General features: G+C 43.1%; 1 protein-coding gene across 2 annotated transcripts in view; it reads left to right on the top strand.

Moving 5' to 3' along the window:
* Positions 1-18,275, top strand: part of ARHGAP18 (Rho GTPase activating protein 18) — a 90,712-nt gene that overhangs the window by 25,912 nt on the left and 46,525 nt on the right. The window contains exon 1 of one of the 2 annotated variants that reach the window (XM_084516220.1): positions 865-994. The exons of the other annotated variant lie outside the window; for it this stretch is intronic. Within the exon in view, the coding sequence (XP_084372346.1) occupies positions 918-994 (77 nt within the window). The 5' untranslated portion in view covers positions 865-917. Of the gene's footprint in view, positions 1-864; positions 995-18,275 lie in introns of those variants that run through there. 2 annotated transcript variants of the gene reach the window in all.

Below are 18,275 nucleotides of genomic sequence, written 5' to 3'. Positions count from 1 at the left end.
CAGAAGCCCTGGGAGAGTCAGGTTTTGTTAAAACCCACCCCTGCACTCAACTCTTTGTATGCACCTAAAACAAAGCAGAGCTGACCTTCAGTGGTGGAGGAAGTGAAAAGGCCCCTCTGTAATGGTTGGGCTGTTGAACTCTGCAGCACGTTCTTGTGCTTGTCATGCTGTCCTCAACATTTCATGGGGACGTTACCCATTTCAGAGAAATAAGGGACAGCTGCTTTGGTGTTCCATAAAAGGCCACCCTTTTCAGAAGAAGCATGGATAAAGTTATCTGCTTAAGTCAATGACAAAATTCGGTTATGTCTGGGTATCACCCACGAACAAAGTCAATAGCTCCAGGTGTGTGGAGGGCCCTGAAGGACACACCGGTCCCACTCAGACATGACCGGAAGTTCTTGCTCTTGGATTCTTCACTGGGAGCAATTTTCCAGTGACTGCAGGTCAAAATTACTGCCCTGCAGATGCTTTAAGTACATTAAGGTCGGGCCCTCGAGGTACCTAAATGCACCAGAGCACCTCATGTAGCCCCGCGCTGAGTTTTTAAGACACCCAACTGCAAGCAGGGCAGCTGCAGAAGGGCAAAGGGAACGCGATAGTTACGCCAGCACTGCAGCCAGCCCGTTTCCTAGTGGCAATAAAAGCGATTCGGACGGGGGGGCTGGGGGACAGCAGGAGAGGCAGCCCGGCTGCCCGCTGTCCTGCCCTGACCCCGCCGCGCACCGCCATGTTGGTAACCATGGCGTGCCATGGGAGCACCCGCGGCGGTGGCGGTGGTGGCGGTGGCGGTGGCGGAGGAGGGGCCCGGCGGCGGCCGGCCGCAGGAGGCGCTGCCGTGGGCGGCCCTGCCCCGCTGTGCCGAGCCGTGGCGAGCCGCCCCGCTCCGCCCGGGCGCCGGCAGAGGGGATGGCAGCATGAGCTGGCTGCCCGGCTCCCGCGGCGTGGTGCTCACCGCCTACCACCCCAGCGGCGGCGGCGGCGCCCCCGGCGGGTGAGCGGTGGCGGCGGCCCCGCGGGGAAGCGCCTCCGGGGCCGGGCTGCGGGCACCGGGCGGGAGGCGGCGGGGAGCGGCCCCGGGGGGGCTTCGGTCGGCTCTCTGCGGGGCTGGGTGCTCGGTGCTGGTGGTGGTGGTGGTGGGTGTTTGTGGTGGTTGTTGTGGCGGGGTGCGCTGAAGGAAGCGCAGGTGAGGCCGAGGGAAAGTTGCGGGAGGTGTTGACAGCTCGAAAGGTGGTGGTGGGGAGCAGGGCGGCTGCAGCGGGCGGTGTGTAACCCGCGCGGTGCCCTGGCGCTAAGCAGAGGCTGCCGAGAGGGAAGGAGTTTTGTCTTTGCTCCGTCTGTCCTGGCCTTGCTGGAAGTGGCCACAAAGGTCCCTTTGATAAAGATGGGACTGTCACTAACGCGGGGAAGCCGGCTGAAACCGGGGCGGTATCGGCACCGGCACATGACTTACACGCGTGCCCGAGTAGAGTGTGTCCGACCAAATTGATTATCATCTCATTAAAAAAAGATAGAAGGAAGTGCTGGATGTCACCCTGGACAAAAGATAAGCGATGCGCCGTGGTGTGTCACGCCAAGAGTTCACGGCAAAGGCAAGAACCGAACCGAGCAGTGCAGCCTGACCGAGTGCTGCAACAGCACTGCCACGGCCCTGTGTTTGTTGGGGTGCTCCCGTCCTCGTAACTAAGAGTGTGTGGGGGGAGTAAAGGTGAGAAGCAGTCTCCTTTCTTAATTGCAGCATTAGAAATGTGTACGTTAGAGCTGGGTAGGACAGGGGGTTCCCACGCTTAGTTTGCCTGAGCTCCGCCGCTGGCAGCGTTACAGCTTCAGACTGTGCACGTTTGTCATTGAGCTCTCTCAGCTAAGATCCAGAAGGCTGCCTCTCTTTCCACGTCACAGCTTTCCGTATCACTACGTACCCACCCCTCTGCTGCCTCGAAAACTCTGATTTTCAACAGGGATCAGAGCACATGTAATACAGCGCCAGCTGTTTGTATTGTAATGAAGCAACCTTTTTGGAAATACTAATGGTCAGCTATGTTGATTTTTTTTTTCTTTTTTCGAGGGCATTCAAAACAATGAGCATTGGAGACTGCATTGTATTTTGACTGTTGGAGAAGCATGGCACTGGTGCATCCTGGAAAAAGCAATGCATTGGCTGTGCTCCAGATAAAGTGGCAGCCTAGGAAACTATGTTCCCTAACCATTTGTTTTTCTTCAGGCGTACAAGAAGTCCTGCTTCATAGAACTGCAGAATTTCACTGATCTAATAGATTGTTGAGCTACTTTACCATTCTCTTCTGGCCCTTTAAAGGCACAATGAGCCTGTGAAATACTTCCTGTAAAAAAGTCTTACCCTACTATTGGTTCATCAGGCTAAAATCTAGAACAGCTCCAAAGTGATTACTTCCAAGTTTGGCAATTTAAGACAATGTTGTCTTGACAGGGACGATGCATAAAATAGCATCAGAGCTGTCTTTACCATAGAATTTATCTTACAGCTTATATTAAAAGTAATAGTTAAAGGAACATCTTCTTATATTTAAGATACTGATTATGGGTGATTTCTGTGGTATACCTAAGTATTTATCTAAGAACTTCCTTAGAGAAATCACAACATCAGGTTACCCAGTCAAGTTTAATTTTAATAGCTCTCCTCCATACTGCTTGTTTTCTGCTTGTTTTTCACTTCTCAGCTTTAACCCGTTAGATACACTATTGCTTTATTGGCTGTCTCGCTGATTGCATTTTTGTGTTGTCTCCCTTTTTTATGGTGTCCGTGCATGGGCATTTTTCTTATTTTGCCAGTGGAACTGCTTGATGTTAAATGGACTGTGGAAAATAAGAGTGAATCAAGTAACTCGCCCATTACTGTTTGAGCGGCCACTTTGGCCCCTTGCAGTCATGTAAGCCTCATGCATGAGAGAAATGTGAAATTGACGTACCTAAGCATAGACATCCAGTGCTGCTTAGGTTTCTTGCTGGGGATTTTACCCCATGTTCTGTAGCAGAAGGAGTTGCAGGTCCTCTGTCATATTTGCCAGCCACATACAGGCATTTCAGGTTAAAACAGTCTTTTCATAGGGTTCCTTGTGCTTACGGTTAGACAACAGTCTCATCCAGACAGGCCTCTGCAGGACTGTTCCTGTTCAAGAATGAATGTGTATGTGAATGTGCGTATGTATATATGCAGCTGAAAATATCTTTTAAGTGATTATAAGGTGAAGGCCAGGTCTGGAGTATTGAATAGGTGGGGAATAGGATATAAAAAAAATTGCAAATAGCTAGATGCATGCAAAACTAACTGCATGCATGTGTGTGAGGAAAATAAAATTCTGCAGCAGAGCATTTTCAAGAGCTGAGCTTAAAATGCAAACTGAGTGACAGATAAATGATTCTAAATGTGATGGCCACTGCAAGTTGACTTTGCTTTTGTCTCCCTTACTTTTGCCATATCTCAGAGGCTGCCTTTCTGTATTGTCTCCCTGGCTGCACCAAATTGTCATGTGAGTCACAGTCTCCCTGTATGTTTCCAATGAGTCACCTCACCATGCTTTCTCATAAGCAGCCAGCATGTGCACTTTTGCTGCCACTTCATTGCACTTCTTAATCTAATTGCAGAATACCAGTTTGAGTTTTTGAAGCTTTGCAAGCCAGTGCCTTCTTAATATCACATGCTCCCAAAGGTCCTGTAAATCTTCATGTTGCCAGTGACTTCTTAAGAAGGACTGCAGCATCTCATAAAGACTAGAACATGGCTCTTCTTCCTCACAGGTCATGTACCTATGTGCACCCTCATGTATTTGCTGTTTTTAAATCTTTAAAGCATTTGGTTTGACAGCACTGGCTTGCAAAGTGAGAACTACAAGCCCAGTTTCTCTTAGATGGAACTAAAACCCAGACCAGTTCTGGAGAGAGTGCTGTAATCCTGGAAAAGTGCTGGAAAAGAGAAGGTTCCACCTCCTCAGGTCCCTTCTGCCAAATGACACCTGCCAGCAATGGCAGAATGCTGTAATTCAAAAGAATGCTGGAGATTCACTGTCTTACTCACTGCTGAACCCACGTGAATCTGGGAGATGTCAGCTGAAGCTCGGAAGCATGTGGCAGTAGAGGAGAGGGTCACGGTTAGGTTTTGTTGTGGAGAAGAGCCCGTTTTTGTGGATTACTGCGCAAGTGTGCATAAAAGAAAATATTTATTTTTTATCTTCGTAAATATGGGTTTTAGTGACTTAGTGGTTGTTGTATCTGTGTTGACTGTTGGGATGGGTGACAAGCGAGGGGCATAAAATACTTAATGTTTTCTACAGGCAGCTTTGGTCTAAATCACTCACAGTTTGATCGCCTTTCATTGCTCAAGTATTCTCTCAGTTTAATCTGAAGATTTAATAGTTCGCAACTCAGGCCAATAAGAATTCTAGTAGTGAATATGAATTCATGCCTTCTTTGAAGGGCAGTTTCTGTTCTCATTCCTTCAGAGAGAAAAGCTCTCATTCCTCTCCCTCTCTTTTTCCCACCAGTGACTCACTCTTGGAATTGAAATCCAGTGAAATCCAGTTTGAAGGACTAAAGCACTGTGAGAGATGCATGTAATGCTCAGTGTGTGAGCACCAAACTCACAAGCTGATTATAACAATGGGCTTGGGGTGGCAGAGCCTGTTGCAATTTCTTTTGCAAGCTATTAGCACAGCACAGATTTGGGGTTTTCTGTATCATCACAGCATTCATTGTTGCTACCCCCTGTAACCTGTCTGCCGTGATGCCAATACGGAGTCCCCAGCACAGTAGCTGCCATGTGGTGCTTACTTTTATGCAAAGCAAAGATGTATCACACTACAGCTGACTTCACAAAATCATAGCAATGTTTTATCTAACTGTACAGGCTCTACGTGAGTACAAATACCTTAGAAAAATCTTTTCTGCCTTGAATTTGCCAGCTAATTTGAACAGCATTTATTGTCCCGTGCCTACATACTCAAATAGAGCTGATAGGCAACAGCGTGCTAAGTTGCTTTGTTTAGAATTGCTTTTGTGTCTCCTGTGCTTTATGCATGTATAAATATGTAGCGTACTGCAGACCCTGAACGTGTTGCTTAGTTACCAGTGTATTAATCCCACTAACTTGATCTACAGACAGCAAGATGTGGTAGCCCACCATTTCTTGCTTCCAGATTCCTGTCTCCCTTGAGTTACTCCCTCCCCAGTCTGCACTTTCTTTCTTCTTTGAATTTATCTGGCTTCTGCTTTTGGTTCTTGCTATGTGCTTCCAATAGAGTAAAAAGCCCTTCAGCTGTCTGTTAAATCAAGCTGCTGCTCAATTTTATTTTTGTAGACTAAATAAGTAATTATTTTTGAGCATCTTTGTTTCTTCAGTCTAAAAACACTTTTTTTGTGACTCTTTTCTTTAGTTTCTTCAATTTTCAGCATCCTTTTTTACATGTGTCCCACTATTTTGCCTTCCCAGCCTGAATTACAACAAGTAATTCAGTGTCAGTCTCATGAGTGTCACCCACACAGGTAAAGTCACTGCCACGATGCTAATTAGCACCTCATCTAGTTGCAGGCATGGTTGTTTTCCTAAGCATCCTGTTGGAACTCACCTCAAATTTCATGTCCTTTGCACTTTTCTCAAGCCCTTCTTTTTCAGGGCAGTCCTCATTATGCAGACACGGTCCCTGGTTCATGCACTTAGATATCCATTTGACGTCTGTCAGTGTTATAAAACAACATTATTTCAATAAGCTCAATTCAGTAACTGACCTGGATCATTCTGTGTCATGGATTTAGATTGGATTTAATGCCCTTTGCTATCTGTGAAAATAGTCTATTCAGTTCCACTGCTGGTCAGGCCCTTAAATAGGTATCAAGTGAAAATAACTGTGCTGAATCGGTGGAGCTGTGTAACAGAACAGAGGATGTGGCTTGCCATATACTGGCTTTCTTTTTCAGTTTAATAAGATACAGAGAATGAGATGCCAACTATAAGGAATGTGAAGCATAAAAGCCTTTTGAACATTTTAATTAACAGCTTTCTTGAGTGTGTACAAATCTAGATGATAGAAAGCATAATACAGGATATTACTAGATGTGCTGTTATAAGCATGTAGACTTTATGTAAAGTTAGAATGCAACTGAACTTCTGATGAGCAAAGTGCCAGAGGAGCCTTGTAAATTTGAACTTCAACATTAGCTCTAAACGTGGCATCGAATTAATATTTCTTATTTGCATCTCTTTTTTTTCTTTGAAAAGCAGAATTTGTGAATTAGGTTTTGATCAAGACTAATGTTTTTTTCCGTCTGCTGTTACTGGCGCTCGATTGAAAAGATTGTTATTGCCAATAATTTACTCTTGTTTCATAGCTGTCACCAGAGAGTTTAGAGCTGAAAGAGGTAAGGTTTTAAAAGGCTGTTCATACATGCTTCAGAGAGGTCTGTGAGTACCCAGCTCTATAGTTATGCTTTTTTGCTAGACTTACTGAGTGTGTGCCTTCATTTTTTTTCCTCTGTGAATCAGAATGCTACAGCTGAACTGAAGCCGTAATTACAGTAACTGATACAGAGAAGTTCCCGCTGTGAGTGGCATTGCAGATTCCTGTTATGTATGGGTCACTGACTGTCACTCCAAACTCAGTACATGAACTTGGCCAGGGGAAGAAAAATTCCACACTAGTAAGTTTTGAGCATTTCCAGCGTGACAACAAGCTGTTTTGTGATGTCTGTTTGTTTTTCAGTGAACCTCTCTCTGCCTTGGAATCCTGATCTCAAAATAATTGTGTGCAGGCAGGGAATTTAAATACTTCTAGCCAAACAAGTAAGAAAAATGTAGGGTTTTTGTTTTTAAAGTGTTTGGTTGTGTTAAAAAAAAAAAATTGATTTATTTTATGAAGTACAATTTTAGCCACTGTCTTCTGGGATATATTTTTGGTGACAACCCAACCAATGTAATGGGTTGAGCACACGAGCAAGTTACCCTTCTGCCTTCCTGAGAGAGCTAAAGCTATGCACTTGCTCTTTGCTTATTGTTTTGTGCCAACTGTCTTGTATTTCAACAGAGTAAAAATGAGCACAGCAAAGGCTAGATACCTACTGATACTGTCCTGTGAGGATCACCTCTTCCTTATTCACCCTTGTTCTGTGAGTCTGTTCCCTGCTCCTCCTGCTACAACATCCCAGTCCCGTTAGCCTTGAAATGCTTTCAGGAGAGTTTCAGAGACTTTACCTGTGTTCTTCCTACAACACCATTTCTTCCTAAGGAGGCTTCTTAGACCAAAAGGCAACAAATACATAAAAATGTATCTGAATATTCACTTTGCGTGGCCTGTGTTATTGCTGTAAGAGTAAAGCGATTTGGGGTGAAGTATTAGAGGAGGAGCAAAAGTGGATGCTTTTAGCATACTTAGAAATATGATTGAAGGTATCTCACACATGAGAAAGTAACAAGGTAAGAATAATGCTGTCTTCAGCACATAAATAAATATCTCATCATGCATACTCAGTGCCAAACTGCAGCAGAACAGTTGGTGTGTTTTGCTTGACTTAGCATCAGTACAAATCCTCAATTTGCCACTCCTCAGACTACCTCTTCTTCCTGTCCACCAGTCCCTAAATCACCCGGACAGCTTTCACTTGGACTTAGGGAAGTTAGATGTTTTAACTTTACTTCCTGTTTGAAAACCAGGAGAATACTTAAGAGGATGTGTAAGAATTGTTTTGTCAACATTTAGTGATAAGGCACTTAGTAAAATGTTTATTTTTTTATTATTTTTAATCAGTTGATTATTTTTAGCTGATTGCTGTGTAATCATCAGAACAATAGTTGGCTGGACTTGAGGCTACTGTTGAAATGTTCCCTCCATGAGAAATTCTTTGCTTTTAGTAAAATACAACATCAAGGTCCAGGAGTATACTATATCAAGAGATAACAGAGATTTGTGACTAGTTTGAGAGAGTGCAAAGCTAGATTGTAACTGGACAAAAAAAAACGGGAAGTTCTTGCGTGTTTGTATCACCCAAGGGGTGATATAGCAACTGTGGTTACAGCCATGGTCATGAGCTTGTGATCCCAGATACAAAGGAAGGAACTTGGTGCAGTAAGCGAAAGCCTCAGCTGCTCAACAGCAAGGAAGTACTGGTGAATACTCATCTACAAAGCCAGTACTCATTTAGCAGTCACAGTGGGAGACCAGAGCTATGGTTACCATGGGCCAGTGGAAAATGCTTTCTCTCTTGGCAGCTGCTAAGAGGATTATAGGTCTAACGACCTTCTTAGTGCAGCTTCTGGAGCCTCACCTTGTGATTTCCTTTGCCATAGCCAGGTAAGGGAACACTAGTAACAGCATTGCTTTTGTGGGAAAAATCATTCCCATCGTTCCTGTTCTCAGAGGGTGGCTGTGTTCTGCTAAGCTGCGTCATCTTCTGAGGAGCCTATATGCCAGTAGTCTTGAGAAACATCTTCTTGTTCCATTCAAACTGTTATCTCAGGAGATATTTACTACTTACTGAAACTTTTTATTTTCATCTCAGAAGCCTCAGAGGGTTCAGATCAGCAGAAGTTTTGATGTGCAGTGACAGTGGTGCAGGTTACGGCCAATTAGGCTGGGATGAGCTGAAAAGAGTGGGGACATCACTGAAAATGGAGTTTCCTTCCACCTTTCACCTATATGTTTTTTTTTTTCTTTGCCCTGGCATTGACATTTCTGGTCTGATCGAACGAGGCTGAGCTGGATCAAGAAAAAAAAAATCCATCTGAAAGCAGTATTTTTCACAAGAGTTGTTTTTAGACAGATTGGTTTCTTAACCTGACTCAGCAAGTGACTGCATCAGTGATAGTGCTGACACAAGGGAAGTTATAGAAACCCACAGAAAAGGAAGGATTTGACAGAACCCTCTGGCAGCAGCCTACATCTGTGTCAGCTTAATGTGTTCATTATAGGGCTGTGATTTGACTAGAGAACTCATTTTTATGAGTCCTGGTACTGGCTATGGCAGTATCTTGTAAGACGTTAATGGGATATAATTTAATTCTATCAGTTCAGATTTGTTAAAAAGATAATTTGGTGGCTTAGCTTTGTACTGGCAGGTTTTTAGTCAGTTCAGGTACATTTTGTCCTTTAGCAGCCACTCTAAAGCTGGTGTAAACTTAACCTCTGGCTAATTTTGCCCTGACTCATGCCATTCGGTGATTCAGTAGAGTGCATGTCCTCTGCCTGCAAAAGGCACGTTGCAGCACGAGGAGAGATCCTTGGGATCCAGTGGCATTCCCTGGCGGGGAATACTGTGGAGCACCCACACCCTTACTACGGAGCTGTGGAGAGCTTGCCTTCCCCTCACCATGTGCTAATTGCACAGTGCAGCATGCTTCTCAAAAAAGAAACAAAACGCCAGCTTTGATTCCCACATGCTGTAATGAGGTAAATTAAATCGCAACTTCTAAATTGTAGTTGGTTATTAGTTGATAAGCTTGTGAAAGTTTGCTGATTGATGCCTTGTTTAAACACACCTTTCTTTGCTCTGAACTTTGCACTAGTAAGGTCGCTTTAGTTTCATAGTGCACGCAGTAAGTCCATTGAAGCAGTATCGTAAATAAGAATAGTCAGAATTACTCATAGGATTTCCTATAAGAAACACAACCTAACTTTCCATCACAGTAATATTTTATAATTTAAGGGTAAAAGAGACTAAGGCATTAAATGATAAGACATTATTACAAATGTCAGTAAAAATATTATGCACTAATTAAAATGTTCAAGCATCTGTCCGGTGACCCAAATTCTTCCTGCCTTCGTTTTTCGGAGAAGGACATTTGCACTGTGATACTTGTTCTGCTTTGAGGTTAAAGCTTAGAAAAATACATATTTGTGTGAATTTCTTATGTGCATACAAGCACAAACTGAAATATGATCTTTTTTTCTCTGTGTAAGTAGAAGATGCTCATGAAAGTTTATGGGAAACTTTATGAGCTTCATGCTGTGAAATGTGGTATTTGGCACTTCGTACTTCAGAAAACAGCTTATGAAGACATATGGTAGTAAAACGTGTGCAATGCTGTCAGTCTTTTGGTTTTGGGGCCTTTCTTGAACTTTTGAAGTGATTGTTAAAGTTTAGTCATCTTCTCTTAGGAAGTGTGAGGGACACATTCTCTTAGACATTTTCACTCGCTGTTTGTTTGCAGAATTATTTGACGCAGATTTCACTAAACACAGACCTCGATATAGGCTGTTACGATTTCTGTTAAGTTTCAATTTAAGTATATGTATATATTTAATCTCTGAAAGGCACAACTTCAGTTTCTGTTGTATACTTTCGAAGAAGCTGCTAAGATACGCTGTTAATTAGTAGGTAACAGTTAGCAGCTAGCAGATGGTATGAAAAATTCAGCTGGAGCCAGACAGTGGGTCAGCACATCTGCACAGGACCATGCCAGTGAGCAAAAGGGCAGGGGACAGTGTGGGATGGGACAACAAAGACTAATTCAGCATAAGCAACTTTACGTGGCAGTCTTTTCAAACCTTTCAAATGGTGTATTATAATCTAATGCTGTACCTAGATTTTCATAGGAGGCTGGAGCCCAGCTATTGGTTGCTTTTCAGCACTGAGGTGTTCCCTGTCCCTTGAATGCCAGGCCCCCTGCAGTGGGCAGATCATCAGGATGTGCTGGGGGCACGTGGCTATTGCAGTGTGCCCAGACCTTAGCTGAGCACCAGTGTTAGCCTGCCCGGTTGATAGGTATGTTGCTTCCATCCCCAAAGACACACAGTTGTCTGCACTCATGTGTTTTGAGCCTAAACTGGGAAACCTTTCCTTCAGCCCGGGTTGGTCTTTTGTTTTTCCGTTTCTTTTTTCCCCTGTGTGTGGTGTGGTGTTGACACAGGTGCACAGCCTCTGATTCTGGACAAGACTGGTGCCTTTTGTACTATGCTCTCTCATGTTACTCTCTTGGAGCTTTCTGAATCCTATTTTTTTCTCACCCTCTGAGTATTCTCACATAGATATTTTCCAATAAACTTGTAATTCAGCTTTGATCCAATAAAGCTTCAACTGCTTAGAGGTTTTTTCTCCAAGTAGGTTATCTTGCACAAATCACTAGTAGGAGTTATTGTTCTTTTTAAACAGAAAAGCCAAGGTTGCGTCTGAATATGCTAATATATTTTGTTCAAAAAAGTGGACAGCTGCCTAAAAGCTATTAAAACTGAAAAAGTTTTCTGGTGTTCACCAGATACTCCATAATATTGTCAGATCTTTGGGGAAAAAAAGGCAAGAAAATAAAAAGCCACAAACCAAACCTGTTCATAAGAATATTTGGGAAGCTGGAAGTCGAAAAATGAGAGGTAACTGGGCAATTTTTCATTTTACATACCATTGTTCCAGTTAAAAAGGCTATTCAACTATCACTTTCATCCAAAGCTTCCTAGGTGACTTATTTAAGTAAGTTATTCCATTATACCACCACACTGTGGGCATGAGAAACTGAACATGTTACAGAAAGCTGAACATACTTCTTATCCTTCATTTTATTTCTTAGAAGCATTCCCCATTTTTGAATTCAAAGAAACATTTATGCCAATATGTTCCTTATAATTGAATTATTTTCCATTTGTTTTTAAGAATTTGTACTCACCAGTAGTTTAAGTTATATTAAGATTCTTCTGAACACTGATGAAATTTATCAGTCAAAATATTAGTATGAAATAAGATTTTTTGACATAAGGTAGAAAAACAAAACTGTTCAGTGAAGCATACTCTGAAAGCTTCAGATGCTTCTCAAAGTAGGAGCAACATTTCTGCAGCTTACAGTAATCAATGAGGAAATTGTAATCCTTTAAAGCTTCTATTTTTATCTTCAACTATCGTGTTTTGATTCTGTGGCTTGTTCTGAGCCAGCTGGAGACAGTCCTTTGTCCCATTTCAAGCTGCTGCTGTCTCCAGAAGCCATTGGTAGTACTTTAAACAAGGAAATAACTTGCAATAATGCATGTAATGTGTAAAGTATTTTTACCGTACACAACAACAAGTTTATGGAATTGCTGGAGCACATCTTCTGCATCTGTGTACAATCACAGGTGGTAGTAGTTGAGAGTACATAACATTGCTCTTGTGCTTCTGTACACGCTGTATGTACATATGGCAAAACAAAACAGGAGTTTATAGCAGCATGGGCGAATGGATTGTGCCTTATTTGAGGTTTAACGTGCTTTATGTGAAGCACTGTATTTCTGGTAGCAACAGAGGTCTTCTCCAAGCTTCCTATTCTGTAGCAATCCACCATCTTCCTGCTGCAAGCATTGTCTTGGAAATACCTGAGTGTTACTTGGATGCAAAGTGATCATTTTGTTTTCCTTCCTGTATCAATGGTGGCTTTTCACATCCTCCCTGTATCTGTGGTGGCTTCTCAGAGTGTGTGTGCATGGGACTTTCATGAGAGATAATGAACAGCGTAAGGGGTGGGCTGCAGCAGCATGGATAAATGGGGAGAAAACCACCAGTGAATCAAAAGATCTTTTCAGTGAAGGGACAGCTGAGCTCTAAAGGAGATGTAAAAAGCTCTGCAGTCAGAATTTGGTCAATAGCATTTTTAAAATTAAGTCACTTTTAAATGAAGTTCCATATCATTTAGGATGATATGGAATCCATCTGGCCCTTGTATAGCCTTTTCAGCACGAGAAAAGGATCCCCACAGCTTCTACATTTCGTGGTGGGACCCCTGAGCTTCTAGGCTACAATGGGCTATTCTTCTGTGACTGTGAAAGCATAAAGCAGGGATTCTTCAGCTGGTATTTAGAATTCAATATGAAGATACCATTACACCAGAGGCATGCTATTGAGTGTGGTCTTTGGCCCCACTGAACCCCCAACGGCCATGCAAGTGGTGAAAATGCTTTGTCTGCATCTGCACAGCAGGTCCCCAAGTGCCTCTAGCAAGGACCTTTCAATCTTTACTGCGTATGGAGTGAGGTGCTGTAAGGCCCTGCTTGCTGCTGTCCTTCAACAGCTGCGTGGTGGATTTTACCTACCAGCATGTGGCTGCCAGCTGCAGCTTGTGTGAGAGAAGGGGCTGGTGCCTCCTCCGAAGGAGGGGGCAGGCAGAAACATATGTGCACTGGTGTGGCCAGTGTCTGTCCCAGAAGTTAGGTTACATTGCTTGGTGCTGAACAAGTCCAGCAGAGTTTCTCTCAGGCGTGTTCAGGACACGGCTGAATTGCTGGAGGCAGGAATTGGCACTGCCTCTGCCAAATGTGGCGATGCAGGCCCATTGCTAGCAACTCCCAGAGAGCCTTTTCGTCTTCTGGATCAGGAGCAAGACATTCATGTATTGATATGAAAGCTGCCTGGAGGCTGGCCTCATTAGCTCTGGGAGGTACAGAACACATGTCTCAGGCTTTCCTCCCAAAGTTTATTGTATCCCTCATCAATAGCTGTCCACCAGGGTGGTCTGTCAGTCAATAGCTTGGCAACTTTACCTCATGAAGTCCACCATCTTACTTCTGCTGTCTGAGCTCCGTGTGCTGCCCAGCCTGCTTCCAGCTGGTTGCCATCTGAGAAGGGTGGGAGGGTACTGCTGCACTGAGGGGCCATGGGACAACCAGTTGTCCCAGGCTTTTTAAAGGGCATCTACATCCATCTAGTGTCCTAAGGAGGAGGCCTGTGACCCTGACAACAGAAGAGGGTGTTACTTTGTCTTCTTTCCTTTACCAAGGATCCCTCATGCCCCATGTTTTCCTTTCTCAGAAGCTCCTGCTCTGCATGGTTGTCACCAAGTTGGTGCTGCAGGGTAAGTGGGACTCCGCCTGGTCATCATCTGTCCAAGTGGGCTCTCCGTAATACTGAGGAAATTATTAAAGCTGAGGAGATACAACCAAAATGTATTGCATGTTCCTTCTGCAGGACATACCAAGGTCTTCCTGCCCAAGTTTCTCTGGCTTCATAGCTTGGAAGAAAGCTAAGGTGGCTGGCATACACAGCTGTGGCAGACTCACATGTGGGTAACTGCTAGACAGATGTGACTGTCCTGAAAATCTAATGTCGAGGGCCAGACTAAGTCCTTTGCACAGCTGGGGAATCCAAGTCCTCTGCTGTGTCAATGTGAATGAGTAATAGAAAGGAAAAAACAGTGGCAATGGATTTTTTGTGAGAGGTGGCTTAGCTGCTCAAAGGGTCACAGCATTGCCTTAGATGTCTGATGGCGACCTCCAGCAGAAGAAAGCCTAGCTGTTGGTGGAGGTACTGTGCTGAGGTCATGCTGATGCTCTTTCTGTGGATGTTGACCTGTCGCTATTTCTGAATAAAGAAATGCTGTCTGCTGTGGCGGGTGGTGACTTGCACAGAGCAGGTGGTGTGCTTGAGTTTTGCATCTAGTTGACTCTGCTAAATATTGTCATACAATCCTCCGACAGACCTGGTGGCTGGACCTCTCCCATGTTGTCTCTCCTAGTAAACAATGATACCCTTCTATCTCCCCTGAATAACCCTGGGTGTGTGACAGGCTGGCTGCCTTCCTGTTGTGCTGTCTTTGAAGAGCCCTGCCTGTGAGTATGGAGGGATCTGGCACATCGCAGGGTCTGGCACATGCTTTTTCAGGCTGTGGATTTGTGGCACTCCAAGAAGGGTGCTCAGAAGGTGGTGTTGGAGCCTTGCAAGTTACTGTAAAGGGCGGAATGGCCTGGAGGTGTTGCCCTTGGGCATATCTGCCCTGGGACACTCCAAGGTTGCTCTGGTGTGAAGACAGCGTGAACAGAGAAGGAATTGCATCTGAAGAGCATTACTCGGGGCACTCTGTGGAAGAGACAACTTCAGTGTGTTACCTCATTTGAGACAATATTGTATATACTTGTTAAAAAAAAAAAAAGGTCATTTATTTTTAGAGGGCATTAGAAATCATTCTAATTGGTTAACTTCTGAATGAGATTTATAGTTCCCTTGCCATTGTTTTGTTAACTTACACTGTAGCTTTTAAACCCCTTTGATGCTAACAAGTGTATGCTTCCATTTCTGTGTTAACCTATTGGCACTTGTACAGTCTTCATAAGTATGTAAGACTTTGCCTTGTTTGCTGAGGGAATTGTTCTTTATCTTTTGAGACACAGTTGGCTACTTAGTTGGCTACTTGGCTACTTCTTGTATCCAAAAAATTTATTGTATCCAAATATTTCCTGTATCCAAAAAAAACAAGATTGCAAGAATGCATTTTCCATTGAAAAACAAACAAACAAAAAAACAAACAACAACAACCAGACAACAACAACAAGAAAACATTAAGGATGTTTTTAATTTAGTATGCCTGGTAGGAAGGTGCTGAGCTGTGTCACCTTGTCTGAACTCGAAGGATGTACTTGTTGCTCAGATCAGACTCTGAGATTGCTTCCTTCACTGCCTCCCCAGCCCTGTTGGTATGTGCTGGTTCTGCTGTGACGCAGGGTGCACCCCTAGTGCTTAGGGAACCTGAGGGAGCACTTCACAGCTGGAATGCCAGTGCCCAACATGGCAAGGTGGTGTGAGGGATGGGGACAGGACAGAGCTGTCGGGCAGTGCAGGTTTGGAGCCAGGATCGGACTTGCAGGGTGCCCTGCAGCTTCTGCTCAGTGTTGCCTCAGATCTTGTTCCCTTCCCTGTCTAGAAATGTCACTGCTCTGTGCATCCACTCAGGCTGGCTGTTTCCTCCTTTCCCTTTCCTCTGAATTGCAAGCTTGGGCCACTGTCATAATATGATGCTTTCAAATTAATTAGAATGGAATTTTTGCATGTGACTTAATATTGCACACAGCATTTTTTTTTCTATGCACATATGATTTGGTATAAAAACATCTGGTATTTATTTGTAGATGTGTCTGGTAATGTGAAGCACAGATGTCTAGCATTGGGAGCTTGGTCCTGTAATGAAAAATTATGGAATGTAATACTTGAGCACATCACATTTTCTTGTTCTTTTGTACACACTGTATGTACATACAGCAAAAGAAAATAGGAGTTTATAGAAACACTGGCATATAGATTGCATCTAATTTGAGTTCTAGGGTGTTTTATATGAAGCACTGTATTTCATTTTCCCTGATTATTACTGGGGTTGATAATCATAGCTTCCTAGTGTTACAAATAAGTGTTATTTTTACCCTGTTTACACAAAGGAATATGTCTAAAGTTGAAGTCAGGGATTTAACCTCTAGCTACATCAGGACAGTTAAAAGAGTACAACATAATTTTTCACTTGCATTTATGCTGGCAGTTGTCCCTGCACTCAAGTGTTTTTTTTGGGCATCTAGGGTAAGAGTTGCAGCTAATATTAGTGATGCAATCATTTTGAAAGGAGTGATTGATACTTTGTTACAGCATTGCTTTATATAACTAATTGCCATCTTCCAAAATAGAACTGTAATCACGGAGAATGTTATCAGCTGAAAAACCACATATATATAGCACATACATGGTGATTTAGAAAGTGTTATCTTTCGTGTTTGTAAGATGCTGGTAAAGAAAGGGGTGTTGGTTAGGAAGTAAAACAAACAATTTTCCTAAACAACTTCTGTTAAGAATTATCTTTTATTTATAAAGCATTTTTTTTTAATTTAATAGCAGTAGTTAATACTTAAATCCCAGAATTCTTGCAGTCCTTGGCCGCACCCTTGTTTTAATAAATGTAGTTTAAACTAAAGTTGATAAGAACTCTTTTGTTCTTTAGTCTCTATAATTCTTAAAACATGTAATTCCTTATTTTACAAAGCAGCACATTTCTTTCAGCTGCAGAGCCAACAACCTTTGCAGGCTGTGACTATCAGCCTTCCCCTTCTGAACAGTTTTGAACGTTCCCTCTTGCCTTCTGACATCATCTTCCACAAGTGTGTTAAGTTTTGATGAACTTGCTGCCCATGTGCCCACATGGAAGAGTCTGTTTGTTCCAAAAAAAAATAAAATCAGAATGTAATGCTTTTAGAGGAAACAGGAAAAACAAGGGTTATATGTGTAAAATTCTAGACCAACTAATAACAAAATACATACAGGATTATTTTGTAAGGTTTATTTTTCATTTTGAATAGTTGGTCCTATTAAATAATTGGTTATTTACTCTGCATGTTTTCTGTTTAATTTTTCTTAATTTCCAGCATTTGTTTCTTCTCTGTTTTTGCCCCTATCGTTTATTTTCTATTGTGTTCTCTTTGCTTGTCCCCTCTCATGGAACAAAACAAAGCCTCTTTTCAGACCTTGCTGTTGGAAGTTCTGTCATTGTATTCCACTGCTGATGCCCAGACCTCGTTACCAGAAAGTGCAGTTGTGAAGGCTGTGGCAGTCATTAAGTGGCTGGTGACATCCCAGCGAGGGAGACCCAAACTATGAGAAGAGATGAATTTACTCTCGGTAATTACTGCCCATTGCTTCTTGCGAACTGGACATCAGAAAACCTGTTGCGTCTTCTTCGGTGTCACCTCCATTCTGGATTAGAGGACATTTCCACTGAACATGGAAAGTTTTTCTAAGCTGTGGGAGTGAAACAATTGAGCAGCCAGAGCTCTTAAATTACAGACCAGGCTTTCATGACATGGTTCTTGCTAGTTTCCAAACCTGCACATGAAAGCATTTGCATATTCAAATTGGTAGCTGTACATCTGTATACTTAATTTGTAAGTAAAAGGATGGATTTTTTTTTTCATACAAAAACCATTAAAGCTTTGCAGAGAGCTTGGTTGGAAAAAAATTGCATTTTTATGCTTTTTCTGCCAATATTTGGAAAACAGAGATGGTAGCAGAGGGGGGGAGAGAAGGACAGAATCTGTGCTTCTGAGAAGCTTTCTGCTTCCCTGTTTGTCTGCTGACATGTAGAGGCTATCAGCTATATGAGGTGGTGGGGGGGAATATATTAATGTATTTTTTTTTCTTTAGTGGGGTTCCTGCTGGGTCATAGGACACCAAGCCTTTGTAAGTGCTCATTAGTGCATGTGACAGAGAGGGCTGCCCGCAATTTAGCTGCTACATCCCTGCAGCAGGTATTCCCTGGGAATCTGCTTAGAAAAAGGGATGGGATAGGAAAGGAGAAGTTGCAAAGGTTCTGGAGAGTCCTGGCTTTTTAGCAGTTACCCTCAAACACAAAATGTGAGAATTGTGCGTGGGTGCCTTTCTCAATCTCTTTTCTTCTGCTGAGGTGACAGTGGCTGTTTGGGAAGGGGCCATGTGAAAGACACAGCTGGATCAGGGCAATTTGCGTTGCCCTCTGCCTTTGCTGTGGCACTTTCTGTGTGGCACCTAGTAGAGATGTTCCACCAAGCATGTTTGTCTCATGTGCAGTAACATATGTA

Source organism: Aythya ferina (assembly GCF_964211825.1).
Source record: "Aythya ferina genome assembly, chromosome: 3".
NCBI lineage: Eukaryota > Metazoa > Chordata > Aves > Anseriformes > Anatidae > Aythya > Aythya ferina.
Note: the sequence above shows the minus strand (reverse complement) of the source record. Positions and strands in the feature narration are given on the sequence as shown.